The following is a 15,484-nucleotide window of genomic DNA, read 5'->3' as shown; positions in this document are numbered from 1 at the left end:
GTTGGGAAGAGTCAGGACATTTTTTTATATAACTCCGATTTTATTCGTCTGAAGGAAGAATGTCATGTACACCTAGCAGGACTTGAGGGTGAGTAAATGATGGGCTAATATTCATTTTTGGGTGAACTAACCCTTTAAGGTCTTGAGGTAAAAGACCAGTTTAAAGTAATTAAGCTTAAAGTGACAGTGTTGCCAATTCTCATAAAATGGATACCTCCAAAAATAACGTCAATGAAAATATGTGTCTGCTATACTTCTACTGTAACATGTATAAAGTAACCTGCTAGGAGAGGGAGGTGGAGGGAAGTTTGTTGGATTCACATCATCATACGTCTCATCAGCGGCACCTGTTGGGCATAAACCAAAAATATCTCAGGGGCTCTGGGTGGAGCTTATTCATTTACATGCATGTATCTGGCAGATGTTTTAATCTAAAGTGAATTACACTGCATTCTTTTTTTCGTACTATGTTCATGCATTCCCAGGGAATCAAACCTATGTTCTACTGTTTGAGCTACAGGAACACTCAATCCTTATAGGAGTGAGATATCATTATAGTTTATAGATTTCTAAAAGTTAAATGAAAGACAGTGCTATTAGATTATAAATATGGCTGTGCTTATACTAAATTAATATTATATTAATGTACAGTTAAAGGGAAGTATTACTCATCCGCACCATTAAATTCAAGAACTGGAGGGGGTGGAGGGAAGCTGCAAAATGACAGAAAACTTGCAGTAAATCCACTACATATGCATTTCTCAAAGGTTAAATATGCTTAAAATAATATGATTTCTAAAAAAGGACTTTAGGACTTAAGCTGCACACATTAGTGTTTTTTTCTATTTGAAACAATATACTTGTTTTACTATAAATATAAAATGTTTACATTTATACAGCAACATGTATTTATTTCCAAATATATGTTTAATATACATCTTAAACATTCTTTAATATAATTTAAAATAAAATGACATTTATTTATTGTTATACAATAACATTTATTATACATGACAAGCTCAAAACCCCTTCATTTAGAAATAAATAATGATTTCATTCATTTAATACTTTTATTCAGCAAGGATGCATTTAAATGATCAAAAGTGGCAGTTAATATATATTCATAGTATTACACACACACACACACACACACACAAATATGCATATGTGTGTGTGTGTGTGTGTGTGTGTGTGTGTGTGTGTGTGTGTGTGTGTGTGTGTGTGTGTGTGTGTGTGTGTGTGTGTGTGTGTGTGTGTGTGTGTGTATATATATATATATACACACCGATTAGACATAACATTATGACCACCTTCCTATTATTATGCTGGCCCCCTTTTGCTGCCAAAACAGCCCTGACCCATCGAGGAATGGACTCCATTAGAACCCTGAAGGTGTGCTGTGGTATCTGGCCCCAAGATGTTAGCAGCAGATCCTTTAAGTCCTGTAAGTTGCGTGGTGGGGCCTCCATGGATCAGACTTGTTTGTTCAGCACATCCTACAGTTGCTCATTGGATTGAGATCTGGGGAATTTGGAGGCCAAGTCAACACCTCAAACTCATTGTTGTGCTCCTCAAACCATTCCTGAACCATTTTTGCTTTGTGTCAGGCGCATTATCTGCTGAAAGAGCCACAGCCACCAGGGAATACCGTTTCCATGAAAGGGTGTACCAACTTAGGTTGGTGGTATGTGTCAAAGTAACATCCACATGGATGGCAGGACCCAAGGTTTCCCAGCAGAACATTACCCAAAGCATCACTGCCTCCGCCGGCTTGCCTTCTTCCCATAGTGCATCCTGTGCCATGTGTTCCCCAGGTAAGCCACGCACCCGGCCATCCACGTGATGTAAAAAAAGAATGTGATTCATCAGACCAGGCCACCTTCTTCCATTGCTGTTCTGATGCTCACGTGCCACTGTTGCCGCTTTCGCCGGTGGCCTGGGTCAGCATGGGCACCCTGACTGGTCTGCGGCTATGCAGTCCAAAACACAACAAACTGCGATGCACTGTGTATTCTGACACCTTTCTATCAGAACCAGCATTAACTTCTTGAGCAATTTGAGCTCCAGTAGCTCGTCTGTTTGATCGGACCACACGGGCCAGCCTTCGCTCCCCACGTGCATCAAGGAGCCTTGGCCGTCCATGACCCTGTCGCCGGTTCACCACTGTTCCTTCCTTGGACCACTTTTGATACTGACCACTGCAGACCGGGAACACCCCACAAGAGCAGCAATTTTGGAGATGCTCTAACCCAGTCATCTAGCCATCACAATTTGGCCCTGGTGAAACTCGTTCAAATCCTTACGCTTGCCCATTTTTCCTGCTTCTAACACATCAACTTTGAGGACAAAATGTTCACTTGCTGCCTAATATATCCCACCCACTAATAGGTGCCGTGATGAAGAGATAATCAGTGTTATTCACTTCAAAGTCATAATGTTATGCCATATATATATATATATATATATAAAATATATTTATAAAAAGTAAAAAAGTAAATATATTTGTAGTATTACACACACACACACACATATATTTATATTAAATACATTTACATATTTTTATATTGTGACAGCACAAATATCTTAAACCATATCACATTTATTTTCTTATTAAACTGATATTTATCACTAAATTTAGGGGTTTTCAGTTTGTACACCTATATAAACCCTTTTAAGTCAACTTTGTGGCCACTATCGGGCAATTAAAACGTACACTCAGTGCCCATTTAATAACTATAAAAGTACTACAAAAGAGAAACAAGGTAAATTTTAAATAAATGAAAATAAACATGCACAAACATGAGCTTTTGAACATGAAAAATGAAATCACCTGAAATCAGCTTGAACATCATCTGCACACTCATAAATATCAGCATCACATTCCATGGCTGTTAGTAGTCACATGACAAAACCGTGAACAAGGGGAAACAAAAAGACAATTATTTCCGTTTACGCTTCCTTCACTTGACACTCACTAAATTATTCCAATGTTATTTTGATTGATATTTATTAAAATGTAAAATGCAATGGCTTACCATCTGGTAGACTGAAAAAAAAGAGAAGTTTTTGTTTTAGTTAAAATATAAATAATAATGTAACCTCAATAATGTTAATAATCTAAATAAGTGTATTAGTTACTCTCTTACTTTTTGACTTCATCACCTCCACCCACATCATCATACACCTCCTGTCCATCCTGTGTTTGTCTCACTTCACCACACACATCTAGAGTGTCAGGCTTCACAAAACCATCTATATGGAAAAACACACCAACACAATAACAGTAGCTGACCATGGCTAGTCAACGAGTAAGAGACAAACAGGATGCTTCAGTCTAATATAGACTGAGCATATTCAGTTTAACATGACATATCAGCATATACTGAACAAACACTCACCTAAAGGATTATTAGGAACACCATACTAATACTGTGTTTGACCCCCTTTCGCCTTCAGAACTGCCTTAATTCTACGTGGCATTGATTCAACAAGGTGCTGAAAGCATTCTTTATAAATGTTGGCCCATATTGATAGGATAGCGTCTTGCAGTTGATGGAGATTTGTGGGATGCACATCACGAAACTCCCGTTCCACCACATCCCAAAGATGCTCTATTGGGTTGAGATCTGGGGCCGTTTTAGTGCAGTGAACTCATTGTCATGTTCAAGAAACCAATTTGAAATGATTCAAGCTTTGTGACATGGTGCATTATCCTGCTGGAAGTAGCCATCAGAGGATGGGTACATGGTGGTCATAAAGGGATGGACATGGTCAGAAACAATGCTCAGGTAGGCCGTGGCATTTAAACGATGCCCAATTGGCACTAAGGGGCCTAAAGTGTGCCAAGAAAACATCCCCCACACCATTACACCACCACCACCAGCCTGCACAGTGGTAACAAGGCATGATGGATCCATTCTCATTCTGTTTACGCCAAATTCTGACTCTACCATCTGAATGTCTCAACAGAAATCGAGACTCATCAGACCAGGCAACATTTTTCCAGTCTTCAACTGTCCAATTTTGGTGAGCTTGTGCAAATTGTAGCCTCTTTTTCCTATTTGTAGCGGAGATGAGTGGTACCCGGTGGGGTCTTCTGCTGTTGTAGCCCATCCGCCTCAAGGTTGTGTGTGTTGTGGCTTCACAAATGTTTTCCTGCATACCTCGATTGTAACGAGTGGTTATTTCAGTCAAAGTTGCTCTTCTATCAGCTTGAATCAGTCGGCCCATTCTCCTCTGACCTCTAGCATCAACAAGGCATTTTCGCCCGCAGGACTGCCGCATACTGGATGTTTTTCCCTTTTCACATCATTCTTTGTAAACCCTAGAAATGGTTGTGCGTGAAAATCCCAGTAACTGAGCAGATTGTGAAATACTCAGACCGGACCGTCTGGCACCAACAACCACGCCACACTCAAAATTGCTTAAATCCCCTTTCTTTCCCATTCTGACATTCAGTTTGGAGTTCAGGAGATTGTCTAGACCAGGACCACACCCCTAAATGCATTGAAGCAACTGCCATGTGATTGGTTGATTAGATAATTGCATTAATGAGAAATTGAACAGGTGTTCCTAATAATCCTTTAGGTGAGTGTTTATCAGAACATCAGCATATACTGTACATATATCAGAATATCAGCATATTCTGTACATATATCAGAATATCAGCATATACGTTGTATGTAAATCCAGTGCAGTGTAGCAGATGAACTCACAGTGGCCTTCAGTGTTCCTGGCGAGCCAGTAGTCCTTCGGGTTTTCTGTTTTGCGCACAATTTCAATGGTCTCTCCCGGCTTCAGTGGAAGTTTGTTCTTCCCACCCTTGTGGTCCACTCTGGCCTTCACTGTGTCAACTACCGCAATCGTACCCTTGATCTGTCCAAGCAGAAATTACAGTGATGGTGAACTCTCCACGTGCTTACAGCCAACAAGACTTACTAGTGTTCGCCTTCATTTGGAATTTCTTTTTTTATTATCATGCAAAAAAAATTCTAGTTACTTAATGTCTATGTATGGGTAAAACTCATGAAAACTGAGTCTAGGTCACATTTATCACCTACATAAACATATACACACATTATATATATATATATATATATATATATATATATATATATATATATATATATATATATATATATATATATATATATATATATATATATATATATATATATATATATATATATATATATATATATATATATATATATATATATATATATATATATATATATATATATATATATATATATATATATATATATATATATATATATATATATATATATACATATATACACACACATATTTAATATAACTAAAATATAAATGTGTGTGTATATATATATATATATATATATATATATATATATATATATATCATGACAATCGAGCAAATTCTAATTTCTGTAATACAATTATTTCTAAAATCAGCATGAACTAAATTATTTACATCATATGATTATAAAAAAAATTATGTCATAATCCTAAAAAAATATTTTAATGTGAAATATAATTTCGATTTTGAGGTGAAATGTGTCTCCAGGCACGTTCTTGACAGGTTTTGTGAGATTCATGAAAATAAAACCCCCTTACTGCCACATAATGTCAAAACAGAGATATCCAGCACTGAGCTGTTTGTAATCACTTTAAACTTTTTCCTGGCCTCCAGCTCCCTTTTCTCCCTCTCCTTCTTCTCTTTCTTATCCTGCTCCAAGCGTTTCTTCTCTTCTTTTTCAAGCTTTTTCTTGAGTTCTTTTGATTCTTTTGGCGTCTTTTCCTCATTCGTTTCTTTGTTTTCTTCTGACCTGTGTAGAGGAGAGTTTTCCATTAGCGGAATTTTGAGACCAACTGATTTGCAGCCTTTGCTAAAGAGAAACTACATTTCCTGAAGGAAATGTGAGTGGCATTTGCCTGTGCAGAACTTGCTTATACAATGGGTGCTGGTTCACAAGTTTGGTGAAAATTACTTAAAGTAAAGTAACAGTGATGGATGAGTGAAGATTAAAATCACTGTAAAATCAAAATTGGCTATTCTTATTTTTTTTTTTATAGAATATCGCAGAATTTATTATAAATGATTATTTCGAGTTTTCGGTAACACTTTACAATAAGGTTGTATTAGTTCACATTAGTTAATGCATTAGTTAACATGAACTAACCATGAACAACACCTCTGTTCAGCATTAGTTTATCTTTGTTAATGTTAGTTAATAAAAATCTACCTGTTCATGGTTTGTTCATGTTAGTTCACAGTGCATTGACTAATGTTAATAAGATTTTAATAATGCATTACTAAATGTTGAAATGAACAAAGATAAATAAATGCTTTATAAGTGCAGTTCATTTTTAGGTCATGTTAACTAATGTAGTTAATTAATGTTAACTAACGAACCTTATTGTAAAGTGTTACCGATTTTTCTTTTATTTATGTGTGAATAATAAATGTAATGTAAATTGTAATCTTCAAATGAAAATAACTTTCCCTCCCCCTGCACCTGTCACTCACATGAGATCGCCCAATAGCAAGCCACAACCATCCAATCAATTCCCCATGGACAAAATCAAGTCCCACCCATTTGTTTTTGTTCGAGATGCTGTTTCACTTGGATATATACGTCACAATAGGGTAGAAAAGACTATCGCAACTTTCATTTCACGCTGTGTTTAAAGAGGAAATATTATGCTTTTTTACATGTTCAACTTTCTTTAGTATGTAATGGTGCTGTTTGAGTATGAATGAGGTCTGCAAAGTTGCAAAGCACAGTCACTCCAAAGGAAGTTGTTCTCTATTTCAATAAAAACAAAATCCCTTGTTGTCTTGAGTTTTCTTCCAGGAATGAACGTCAACGTCACAATATTCCTCATTTAAATAATTACCGCTCAAGGCATAAGCAACATAAAGGGGCGGGGCCTGGTTGAGTTATGGTAAGTGACAGGCCATTTCCAAAACATTCTCAAAGCGATTGACCAATCACAACACACATTGTGCTTTTTGGAAGGAGGGGCTTCATAGAGACAGAAATTAAACAGAGCATTACTGACAGACTGGGACGAGAGGAGCTGCAACAAAAAAAGTAAAATACAAAATCAAGACATTGTACAAGGGTTTAATGTGTATAAATATTTTGGTTCAGGGGTTTGTTCAAATCACTAATTCTAAGTTTGAGTAATGATAATGCTTGTGTTTTGTCTGGCTATCACCAGACCAAGCTCAAATCTTTTAAAGAGCACCTATTATGGCATTTAAAATGTTCCAAATATTGTTTAAGAAGTCCCCAACAACAGTTTTGCATGCATGCAATGACAAAAAACACTTTAGTTTTCTTATAATATGCATTTATTTTTACCTGTTTTGACAGCGATTCTCAAATGATTCCTTTAGTGATTCACTTTTCAAAACCCCGCCTTTACCTGACGCTAATCTGCGGTGTTTGGTCCGATGACCCAGTCAGTTGTGATTGGTATAGTCTGTGCCGTCTATGGTCTGTGCAGATATTTTCGGAAACGGAACGCCCATCAAAGTCTTATAGTGACAGTAATTTGTTAATATGTGTCAGGAGTTATGAATATGAAAACCGCGTCGGTACCGTTTGATTGTAATATGAGCCTCAGCTGATCTCATTCATAAAAAAACTCCTCTATTCTCCTCACGAAGACTCGCGACAAATCAACATCCCTCAGGGCTTTTAGTTCAAAAGTGTGCAGATGAGGAGACATATTGATAGATTCTCATATGTCTGTGTCAAATTTCTAAACTGAGGAGTATTTTTTATTCAATACTTCCTCAAAATGCGCAGAAATAGCCTAATCATGAGCGATTGAGTCTCTTATGTGTTGTTTTCAGTTCATACTGGCAGCCGGAGGGCGCTCTGTGCACATGTAGTCCATATATGGTACAGACAGACGAAGAAGAACCATGTGCCATAATAGAAGTCCATAATAAAAGCTTCCTGAGATCGCGAAACATGCAAATAGAGACATTTGAAGACTAATAAACACACAACGACGATGTATGGTTTGTCTTCAAGCCACTTAGTCTTCAAATGCTCATCCTTGGGCAGATTAAAAAAGTTTGCTTTTGAGTCGCACTTCAGAACACAGCGTCTCGTGGCCATGATGTTTTCTAGTTTTCACTATCGTCTTGGAGCGCAATAAGTGGGTGTATCGTATTCAAATAACTTGACAAGTTGACGTCATCTAGTCAGAGAAAAAGCTTCGGTCTTCTAAAGATTCTTAAAAATGACTCAGAGTCGACTCTTACTTTTGAAAGAAAATAACTATATATACGGTGCACTGTCATATTTCAAACTTTGCAGGATGTTTTTGTTCACTTAGATCTATGTTACACACTACATGAAAGGTACATTTCAAAATTCCATGATAGGTGCTCTTTAAGATCGAACATTAGTCTGGGGAATCTGCTGTGTATTTTCTACTGCACAAGAGGCGTGATCAATGGGCGTAGTTCAAATGACTCTGTACGCAATTGGATTGTCCTTCAACCAATCAGACCAACGATCCGGGTGACGTACTTTGCAGGGCGGTCGGTAGTAAGGCAAACACATCCTTCTTTTGTAGGAATTGTTCCAGGGCAAGTTTCTGTTGCCTTTGAAATCTTTTAAGACAGCAGCGACAGCGGCATCAACAGGTTACTGTGCTTTGGTGGCTGCCATGTTGAATGTAAACTAAAAGCTGCTTGCCGTCGCTTCTTTATTGTCATCGCGTTAGACCCGCCAATAGGTGGATAAGCCAGTTTGTGATTGGTCCCTGCAGATTTGTAACGGAAGTAGGAATAGAAAAATGTACAGGTTTCCAGCCTGAGCTGCAGGGCGAAATCAAATCGCCGGCAGATTGGGCTGGGTTTACCCAGTCTAGCTCGTCTTAGCAAGCACAATTAAATAGGAGCTCTCACCACTTGTGGTCAAGATCCTCGTACAACTCCTCACTCGAATCCTACACAAGAAACAAACAGTAACCGTGAAAGTTGAAATGAACTAATCGTAAAAATTAAGTGTTTAATGTTCACTATCATTTCTTCAGTCTGTTATAATCAGACTGTCTTGTTAATCCCCTCTTGTCCTTTTGAGATGCTGCTTCTTTTGCAGACTATTTTTACCCAGCGTCTCAGAAGCATCAGATGTGTTGCTGATATGCTATTTAAAACAGCTCTACAAGAGATGTCAGCTCATTTAAGCAAACACAATCTTTACCTCAGGGTCGTTGCTGCTTTTACCTAAAACAGAAAAGAGAGCTTTATACAGATTTTGAAAAAGTCTAAAGTCACACCTATAAATGTCTAAATGGCATTGCATGTGATGCATGCGCTCTTTCTTTAAAATAAGGTCGATATCTTTGATATTTTGTAATTGAATGCAATGACATTCAGACATTAGGTAACCAAACATTTCTTGGGGTCACTGTATGTATCAAACGATAATTTGAAACTCATTTATATAACTTTTCTGTGATTATATGAATACCTAGTGAAGACTGTGTCCTGTTCATGGTGTCCGTATCGTCATAATAATCCTCCTGGAGAGTCTGATCCCTGTTCACAACAGAACAAGCAGAGTTGTCACAGTAGTAAATACAAGCTTACTTTTGAATTGCTGCTTCACATCTTTGGGCCCTATCATACAGCCGTGACGCAAGTGTTTTTTGCTAGTTTCAGCTCGACGCAGTTATCATTTTCATGTCTTGCGCCACGTTGTTTAAATAGCAAATGCATTTGCGCCCATGGGCGTGCTGATCTGAAAACAAGGTGTGTTCAGGCGCATTGTTGACGCGTTGCTATTTTGAGGTAACTGAAAACGACTGCGCCATTGACCAACAAAAACCTGGTCTAAAGTCAATAGTGCAGAATTTTTTTTTATGTAACCCTCTGGGGTACTTTATTTATGGGTCACACTCAGGATGTATATATATATACCTACACAAAAAATTGGTGTAGACTTTACTTTGAAGCCATTCTCACTCAGAAACTACTTGTACATTTCACAAATAATTACAAAGAAACAAGTGACAGTGAATTAAATGTGAAGTTTTGAAGTAGAAAGACTGAAATAGATTATTGGAGGATATTTTACAAGAAGGTACTTTGTTTTATTTACAACTTTGAAATATTAGTTTTTACAGTGTACTTCATTACTAAACCTTTGTGTTTGTATTACTACAGTACCATGTCCCAAGTAATTAATTAATAGTAATAATTAATTCATGATACTTTTTTTATTATTGTATTGAATGTTTGTATGTATTTCCAGAATTCTTTTTGATGCAGATTTTGATGCATCTCATTAAGTCAACACTCACATTGGAGGTGGAGCAGGTGGAAATGTGTCTGGCAGTGGGGGTGGAGGCAGGGATTCAGATGGCCGTGGGGGTGGGAGGGGGAAAACTTCAGGATCAAGCTCAGGATTGTTGGTGTTGGATACAGATGAACCAGCTGATAGAAACAGAACATAAAGCAACAAGAATGAAACAGTTAGACACTGAATCGTGCACAAGTGTGTAAATGTAATCACTTTTTTAATCTAGAGGTTATACGTCACAGTTCAGGGAAATGGGTTTTGGATGTTTAGACAAGAATATGGTAAAAAAAAAAAAAAGTATTTGGAGACTTGAGTCACACTATATTTTCTTTATGCAAAATATATAATAAACCATATTTGACTTTAAAATAATTACATAAAAAATGTGGTTGTTAATTATTCTTCTAGCATCTTAAAATTATTTTAAACTTATTTTTGTGAAATGTATTCATTTTTGACACTATATTGATATATTGTTATATAATACAATGACAGTTAGACATTTTGAAGTGATTTCAAATAAAGTTCAAGAGTTTGGGGTCAGTCATTTTTAAAAAAAAAAGAAATGAAAACTTGTATTCTTCAAGGAACACAATAAATTGTGACAAAAAAGCAAATAATTTTATAACGTTTAAATAATTGCTGCAAAGTATTCTGAAAATAAGAATTTTTTCTTAAGGAACAAAGGATTTCTGAAGGATCACATTTGATCACAGGAATAAATTACATTTTAACATATATTTAAATAGAAAACATTTATTTTAAATTGAAATAATATTTCACAATATTACATTTTTTACTGTAATTTTAATCAAAAAAATGCAGCCTTGATGACGAGCATAAGAGACTTTTCACAAAACATAAAAAAAATCTTACTGACCCCAAACTTTTGAACAGTGTCTGAACAAAATCTTGGTTGTATACTCATTTAATTACAGACATTTAAAAAGAATTAACCCATACATGGTGAATCTGAAAGAAAGCACATCAGATTAAGCTTCATCATGGATGTCCATGTCTTACCATTCCCTCTGAACTTGTTGAGGTTAACACAAGGAGGTCTCTTTGGTTTGGCAGGACACTTCCCTACAGCAAACACACTGCGGAGAGGCTTTGTTTTTGGCACTGACAAATCATCAGTCGCAGTTCCCTGTGCTGCAGGGATGTCTTTACGGACAACAGGTTTCAGTTTGGCATTGATCCAGGGGCTGGCTTCAGCAGAGGGGGCTTCTGTATACGAGTTCTCCTGCTGTCCTCTATTGGCCAGCTTCGCTCCACCAGCCACACTTCTCGAGTCACCATTGGTCTTGTTGCCAGAAACTGGAGGATTGAATCTAGTCTCCATAGAGTTGACCGTGAACTTGGGTTTGACCAGGAGTGGTTTAGGGAGAGGCCCGGGGCCTGCGCCTTTACGCATGTCCACAGGTCTGAGTTTCACCGGCTTGGGGAACATCAGTGGATTCTGGTCATCAGTCCTGGTGCTCCTGAATTGATTGCCCTGATCAGGTCGGGAAAGTGTACTTTCCCCAACCACCGACTTAAAGTGAGACATCAGAGCTTGTACATTAGTGGAAGTGGCCTAAAAGAAGTCAAATATAAAAGAAACATTGGTGAGCTAATAAAATATTAAAACTCAAATCAAAATTTTGTGTACAGTTTAATTATGTTGTAGCAATAATGCTCTGATTCAATCAGATATCTGGCCGGATGAAGCAAGGATGGAACTCCACACACCAACTCGTGACTTTCCTAATCAAATCATCCATAAACAAAGGGTTTTTGTGTGTTGACAGGGCTATCTTAAGTTAATTAACAACCCAAGGAGCCACAATGTCTCCGCAAGGGAATGGAGCGTTGAATGTTATAGCCCCGAGACATTCACATGACTTCACGTCCACACACACACCCTTTGTACGAATGGACACACACACACACACACATAGCGAAGCACGCTGAAATGTTCAAGACACACACACACACACACACGCGTTACTTGAACATGTCTCAATAATGTTCAAATATATATATTTTGTTGATTTAATGTCTTTATACGATGTATTAGAATAACTAGGATGTTTACTGTATGTAAATCAAACCCTGTATGCCAGTAACTGTGATAATCCTGTATATCTGTACACTCACGTCGCAGAATGACAGTTCTTGGTATCTCTGTTATCGCAGAGACCAGACTGTACCGAATCTCGTTCACAAATTACAACAAGATGCGTTATTACAGAAGTACCAGCTTTATAAGAAATAGAGGCTTGAAATTAACACACTATTGATTAACCAAGAGGAGGGGTATCCAAAACAATGGAACACTCGCGCCTTCTGTCTCCACGGACGAGATTGGATCCCTTCAAATCTCTGGGCGTCGGCCATTCCATCTATAAGATCAGGAGCTGATCATTAACTCTTTGCACTCCGCCACAACGAGGAAGACCATCCCGGCCTTCGCCACCCTGACAGAAAGACCCCTTTGGCCACGGAGAGAGAAACCGGCAGACTTCTGGAGCGACTTTCCTGAACTTCAAAGAAATTCTCCTGGGACCCACAAATCCTTAGCGAACTTCCCCGACGATTCGAACTCAGACACTTACACGAGAAGTCATAATGCAAGTATTCTATTTCACAATCAAACTGCTTGTAAAAGGTTGTCTGAATTATTCCTGATTCACGGAATTGTGAATTTCTTGAGGGCTCTTGCGAAATTGCTGTGAAGCTGCCTCTCTCTCTCTGTCTCTCTCTCTCTCTCTCTCTCTCTCTCTCTCTCTCTCCTCTCTCTCTCCCTCGTTAATTCTCTCTTTCCATCATTCTTTTCCCTTTGATTTTATTCGTTAAGTTTGATTTTTCCTTTTTTGTACCATATCGTTTGTTTTCTCCTACATATATATGCATATTTACCCCCGTGTGACTTGTAGCTTTGTATTCTGTAGTTGTTTTATTAAAACCCAATAATTGCATTAAATTGAATCCGTATTGTTTGCTCACAAATATCGAAGTCAATGAGACGTAAGATTTTAGCTACCCATTTAAGCTTGATTTTCCTGTATTACTACTTCAGTAGTACAAATTGTACAAACATAAGAAATATTATGTCCTGATCAAGTAGATTAATGTTTCTTAAGGTTTGTAAGATTGATAATTGATGAAGAAATCAATTTGGATAAAGGTTACTTTTATATGATTAAAGGTTCCATTTTACGTTAATATTGTCTGTACAACAAGCAAATCATATTCATAGACTCATGAATATTTATACCAGTTGAATTAATTATTCCCCGAAACTCATTGTTGTTGCAATGTCATGTGGTATTGCGGACTCGCTCTCTCTTGTTTCATACACTGTAAAGGATAAGATAACAAACAGGTAAGATTTAAAACGGTTTCATCTCAAATCAATATCTCTTATCCCCATAATTATTTACGGTTGCAAGAAAAAGTATGTGAACCACTTGCAGAATCTGTGAAAATGAGAATAATTTTAACTAAATAAGAGGGATCATACAAAATGCATAATTTTTTATTTAGTACTGTCCTGAATAAGATATTTTACATAATTTACATTACATACAAAAAAATAGCTGAATTTATTAAAATAACCCCGTTCAAAAGTTTATGAACCATTGATTCTCAATACTGTGTGTCGTTCCCTGGATGATCCACGGCTGTGTTTTTGTTTTGTGATGGTTGTTCTTCAGTCTCTTGTTTGTCTTGAGTAGTTAAACTGGCCAATGTTCTTCAGAAAAATCCTCCAGGTCCTACACATTCTTCAGTTTTCCAGCATATTTTGCATATTTGAACCCTCTCCAGCAATGACTGTATGATTTTGAAATCCATCTTTTCACATTGAGGACAATTGAGGGACTCAAACACAACTATTAAAAAAAAGGTTCAAAGATTCACTGATGCTCCAGAAGGAAACAATGCATTAAGAGTGCGGGGGTGAAAACTTTTGAACAGGATGAAGATTTTTCTTATTTTGGTTTATATATATATATATATATACAGTGAGGAAAGTAAGTATTTGAACACCCTGCTATTTTGCAAGTTCTCCCACTTAGAAATCATGGAGGGGTCTGAAATTGTCATCGCAGGTGCATGTCCACTGTGAGAGACATAATCTAAAAAAAAAAATCCAGAAATCACAATGTATGATTTTTTAAACTATTTCTTTGTATGATACAGCTGCAAATAAGTATTTGAACACCTGTCTATCAGCTAGAATTCTGACCCTCAAAGAGCTGTTAGTCCGCCTTTAAAATGTCCACCCGCACTCCATTTATTATCCTAAATTAGATGCACCTGTTTGAGGTCGTTAGCTGCATAAAGACACCTGTCCACCCCATAGAATCAGTAAGAATCCAACTACTAACATGGCCAAGACCAAAGAGCTGTCCAAAGACACTAGAGACAAAATTGTACACCTCCACAAGGCTGGAAAGGGCTACGGGGAAATTGCCAAGCAGCTTGGTGAAAAAAGGTCCACTGTTGGAGCAATCATTAGAAAATGGAAGAAGCTAAACATGACTGTCAATCTCCCTCGGACTGGGGCTCCATGCAAGATCTCACCTCGTGGGGTCTCAATGATCCTAAGAAAGGTGAGAAATCAGCCCAGAACTACATGGGAGGAGCTGGTCAATGACCTGAAAAGAGCTGGGACCACCGTTTCCAAGGTTACTGTTGGTAATACACTAAGACATCATGGTTTGAAATCATGCATGGCACGGAAGGTTCCCCTGCTTAAACCAGCACATGTCCAGGCCCGTCTTAAGTTTGCCAATGACCATTTGGATGATCCAGAGGAGTCATGGGAGAAAGTCATGTGGTCAGATGAGACCAAAATAGAACTTTTTGGTCATAATTCCACTAAACGTGTTTGGAGAAAGAAGAATGATGATGAGTACCATCCCAGGAACACCATCCCTACTGTTAAGCACGGGGGTGGTAGCATCATGCTTTGGGGGTGTTTTTCTGCACATGGGACAGGGCGACTGCACTGTATTAAGGAGAGGATGACCGGGGCCATGTATTGCGAGATTTTGGGGAACAAAATCCCTTCCCTCAGTTAGACCATTGAAGATGGGTCGAGGCTGGGTCTTCCAACATGACAATGACCCGAAGCGCACAGCCAGGATAACCGAGGAGTGGCTCTGTAAGAAGCATAT

The 15,484-nt window shown here is 37.7% G+C and overlaps 1 protein-coding gene across 1 annotated transcript in view; it reads right to left on the bottom strand.

Annotated features, from left to right (window-relative positions):
- Window positions 1-15,484, bottom strand: part of LOC307125448 (FYN-binding protein 1-like) — a 34,290-nt gene that overhangs the window by 3,822 nt on the left and 14,984 nt on the right. Inside the window, exons 2-13 of the mRNA XM_079815297.1 lie at window positions 11,340-11,895; window positions 10,318-10,450; window positions 9,486-9,553; window positions 9,216-9,238; window positions 8,918-8,958; window positions 5,651-5,810; window positions 4,716-4,875; window positions 3,147-3,252; window positions 3,036-3,046; window positions 2,831-2,894; window positions 679-713; window positions 281-347 (exon numbers count right to left, since the gene is read on the bottom strand). Coding sequence (XP_079671423.1) covers window positions 281-347; window positions 679-713; window positions 2,831-2,894; window positions 3,036-3,046; window positions 3,147-3,252; window positions 4,716-4,875; window positions 5,651-5,810; window positions 8,918-8,958; window positions 9,216-9,238; window positions 9,486-9,553; window positions 10,318-10,450; window positions 11,340-11,868 — 1,397 coding nt within the window. The 5' untranslated portion in view covers window positions 11,869-11,895. The remainder of the gene's footprint in view (window positions 1-280; window positions 348-678; window positions 714-2,830; window positions 2,895-3,035; window positions 3,047-3,146; window positions 3,253-4,715; window positions 4,876-5,650; window positions 5,811-8,917; window positions 8,959-9,215; window positions 9,239-9,485; window positions 9,554-10,317; window positions 10,451-11,339; window positions 11,896-15,484) is intronic.

Source organism: Gobio gobio, assembly GCF_949357685.1.
Source record: "Gobio gobio genome assembly, chromosome: 4".
NCBI lineage: Eukaryota > Metazoa > Chordata > Actinopteri > Cypriniformes > Gobionidae > Gobio > Gobio gobio.
The sequence above is the reverse complement of the archived record's forward strand: the minus strand, read 5'-3'. Positions and strand labels throughout refer to the sequence as shown.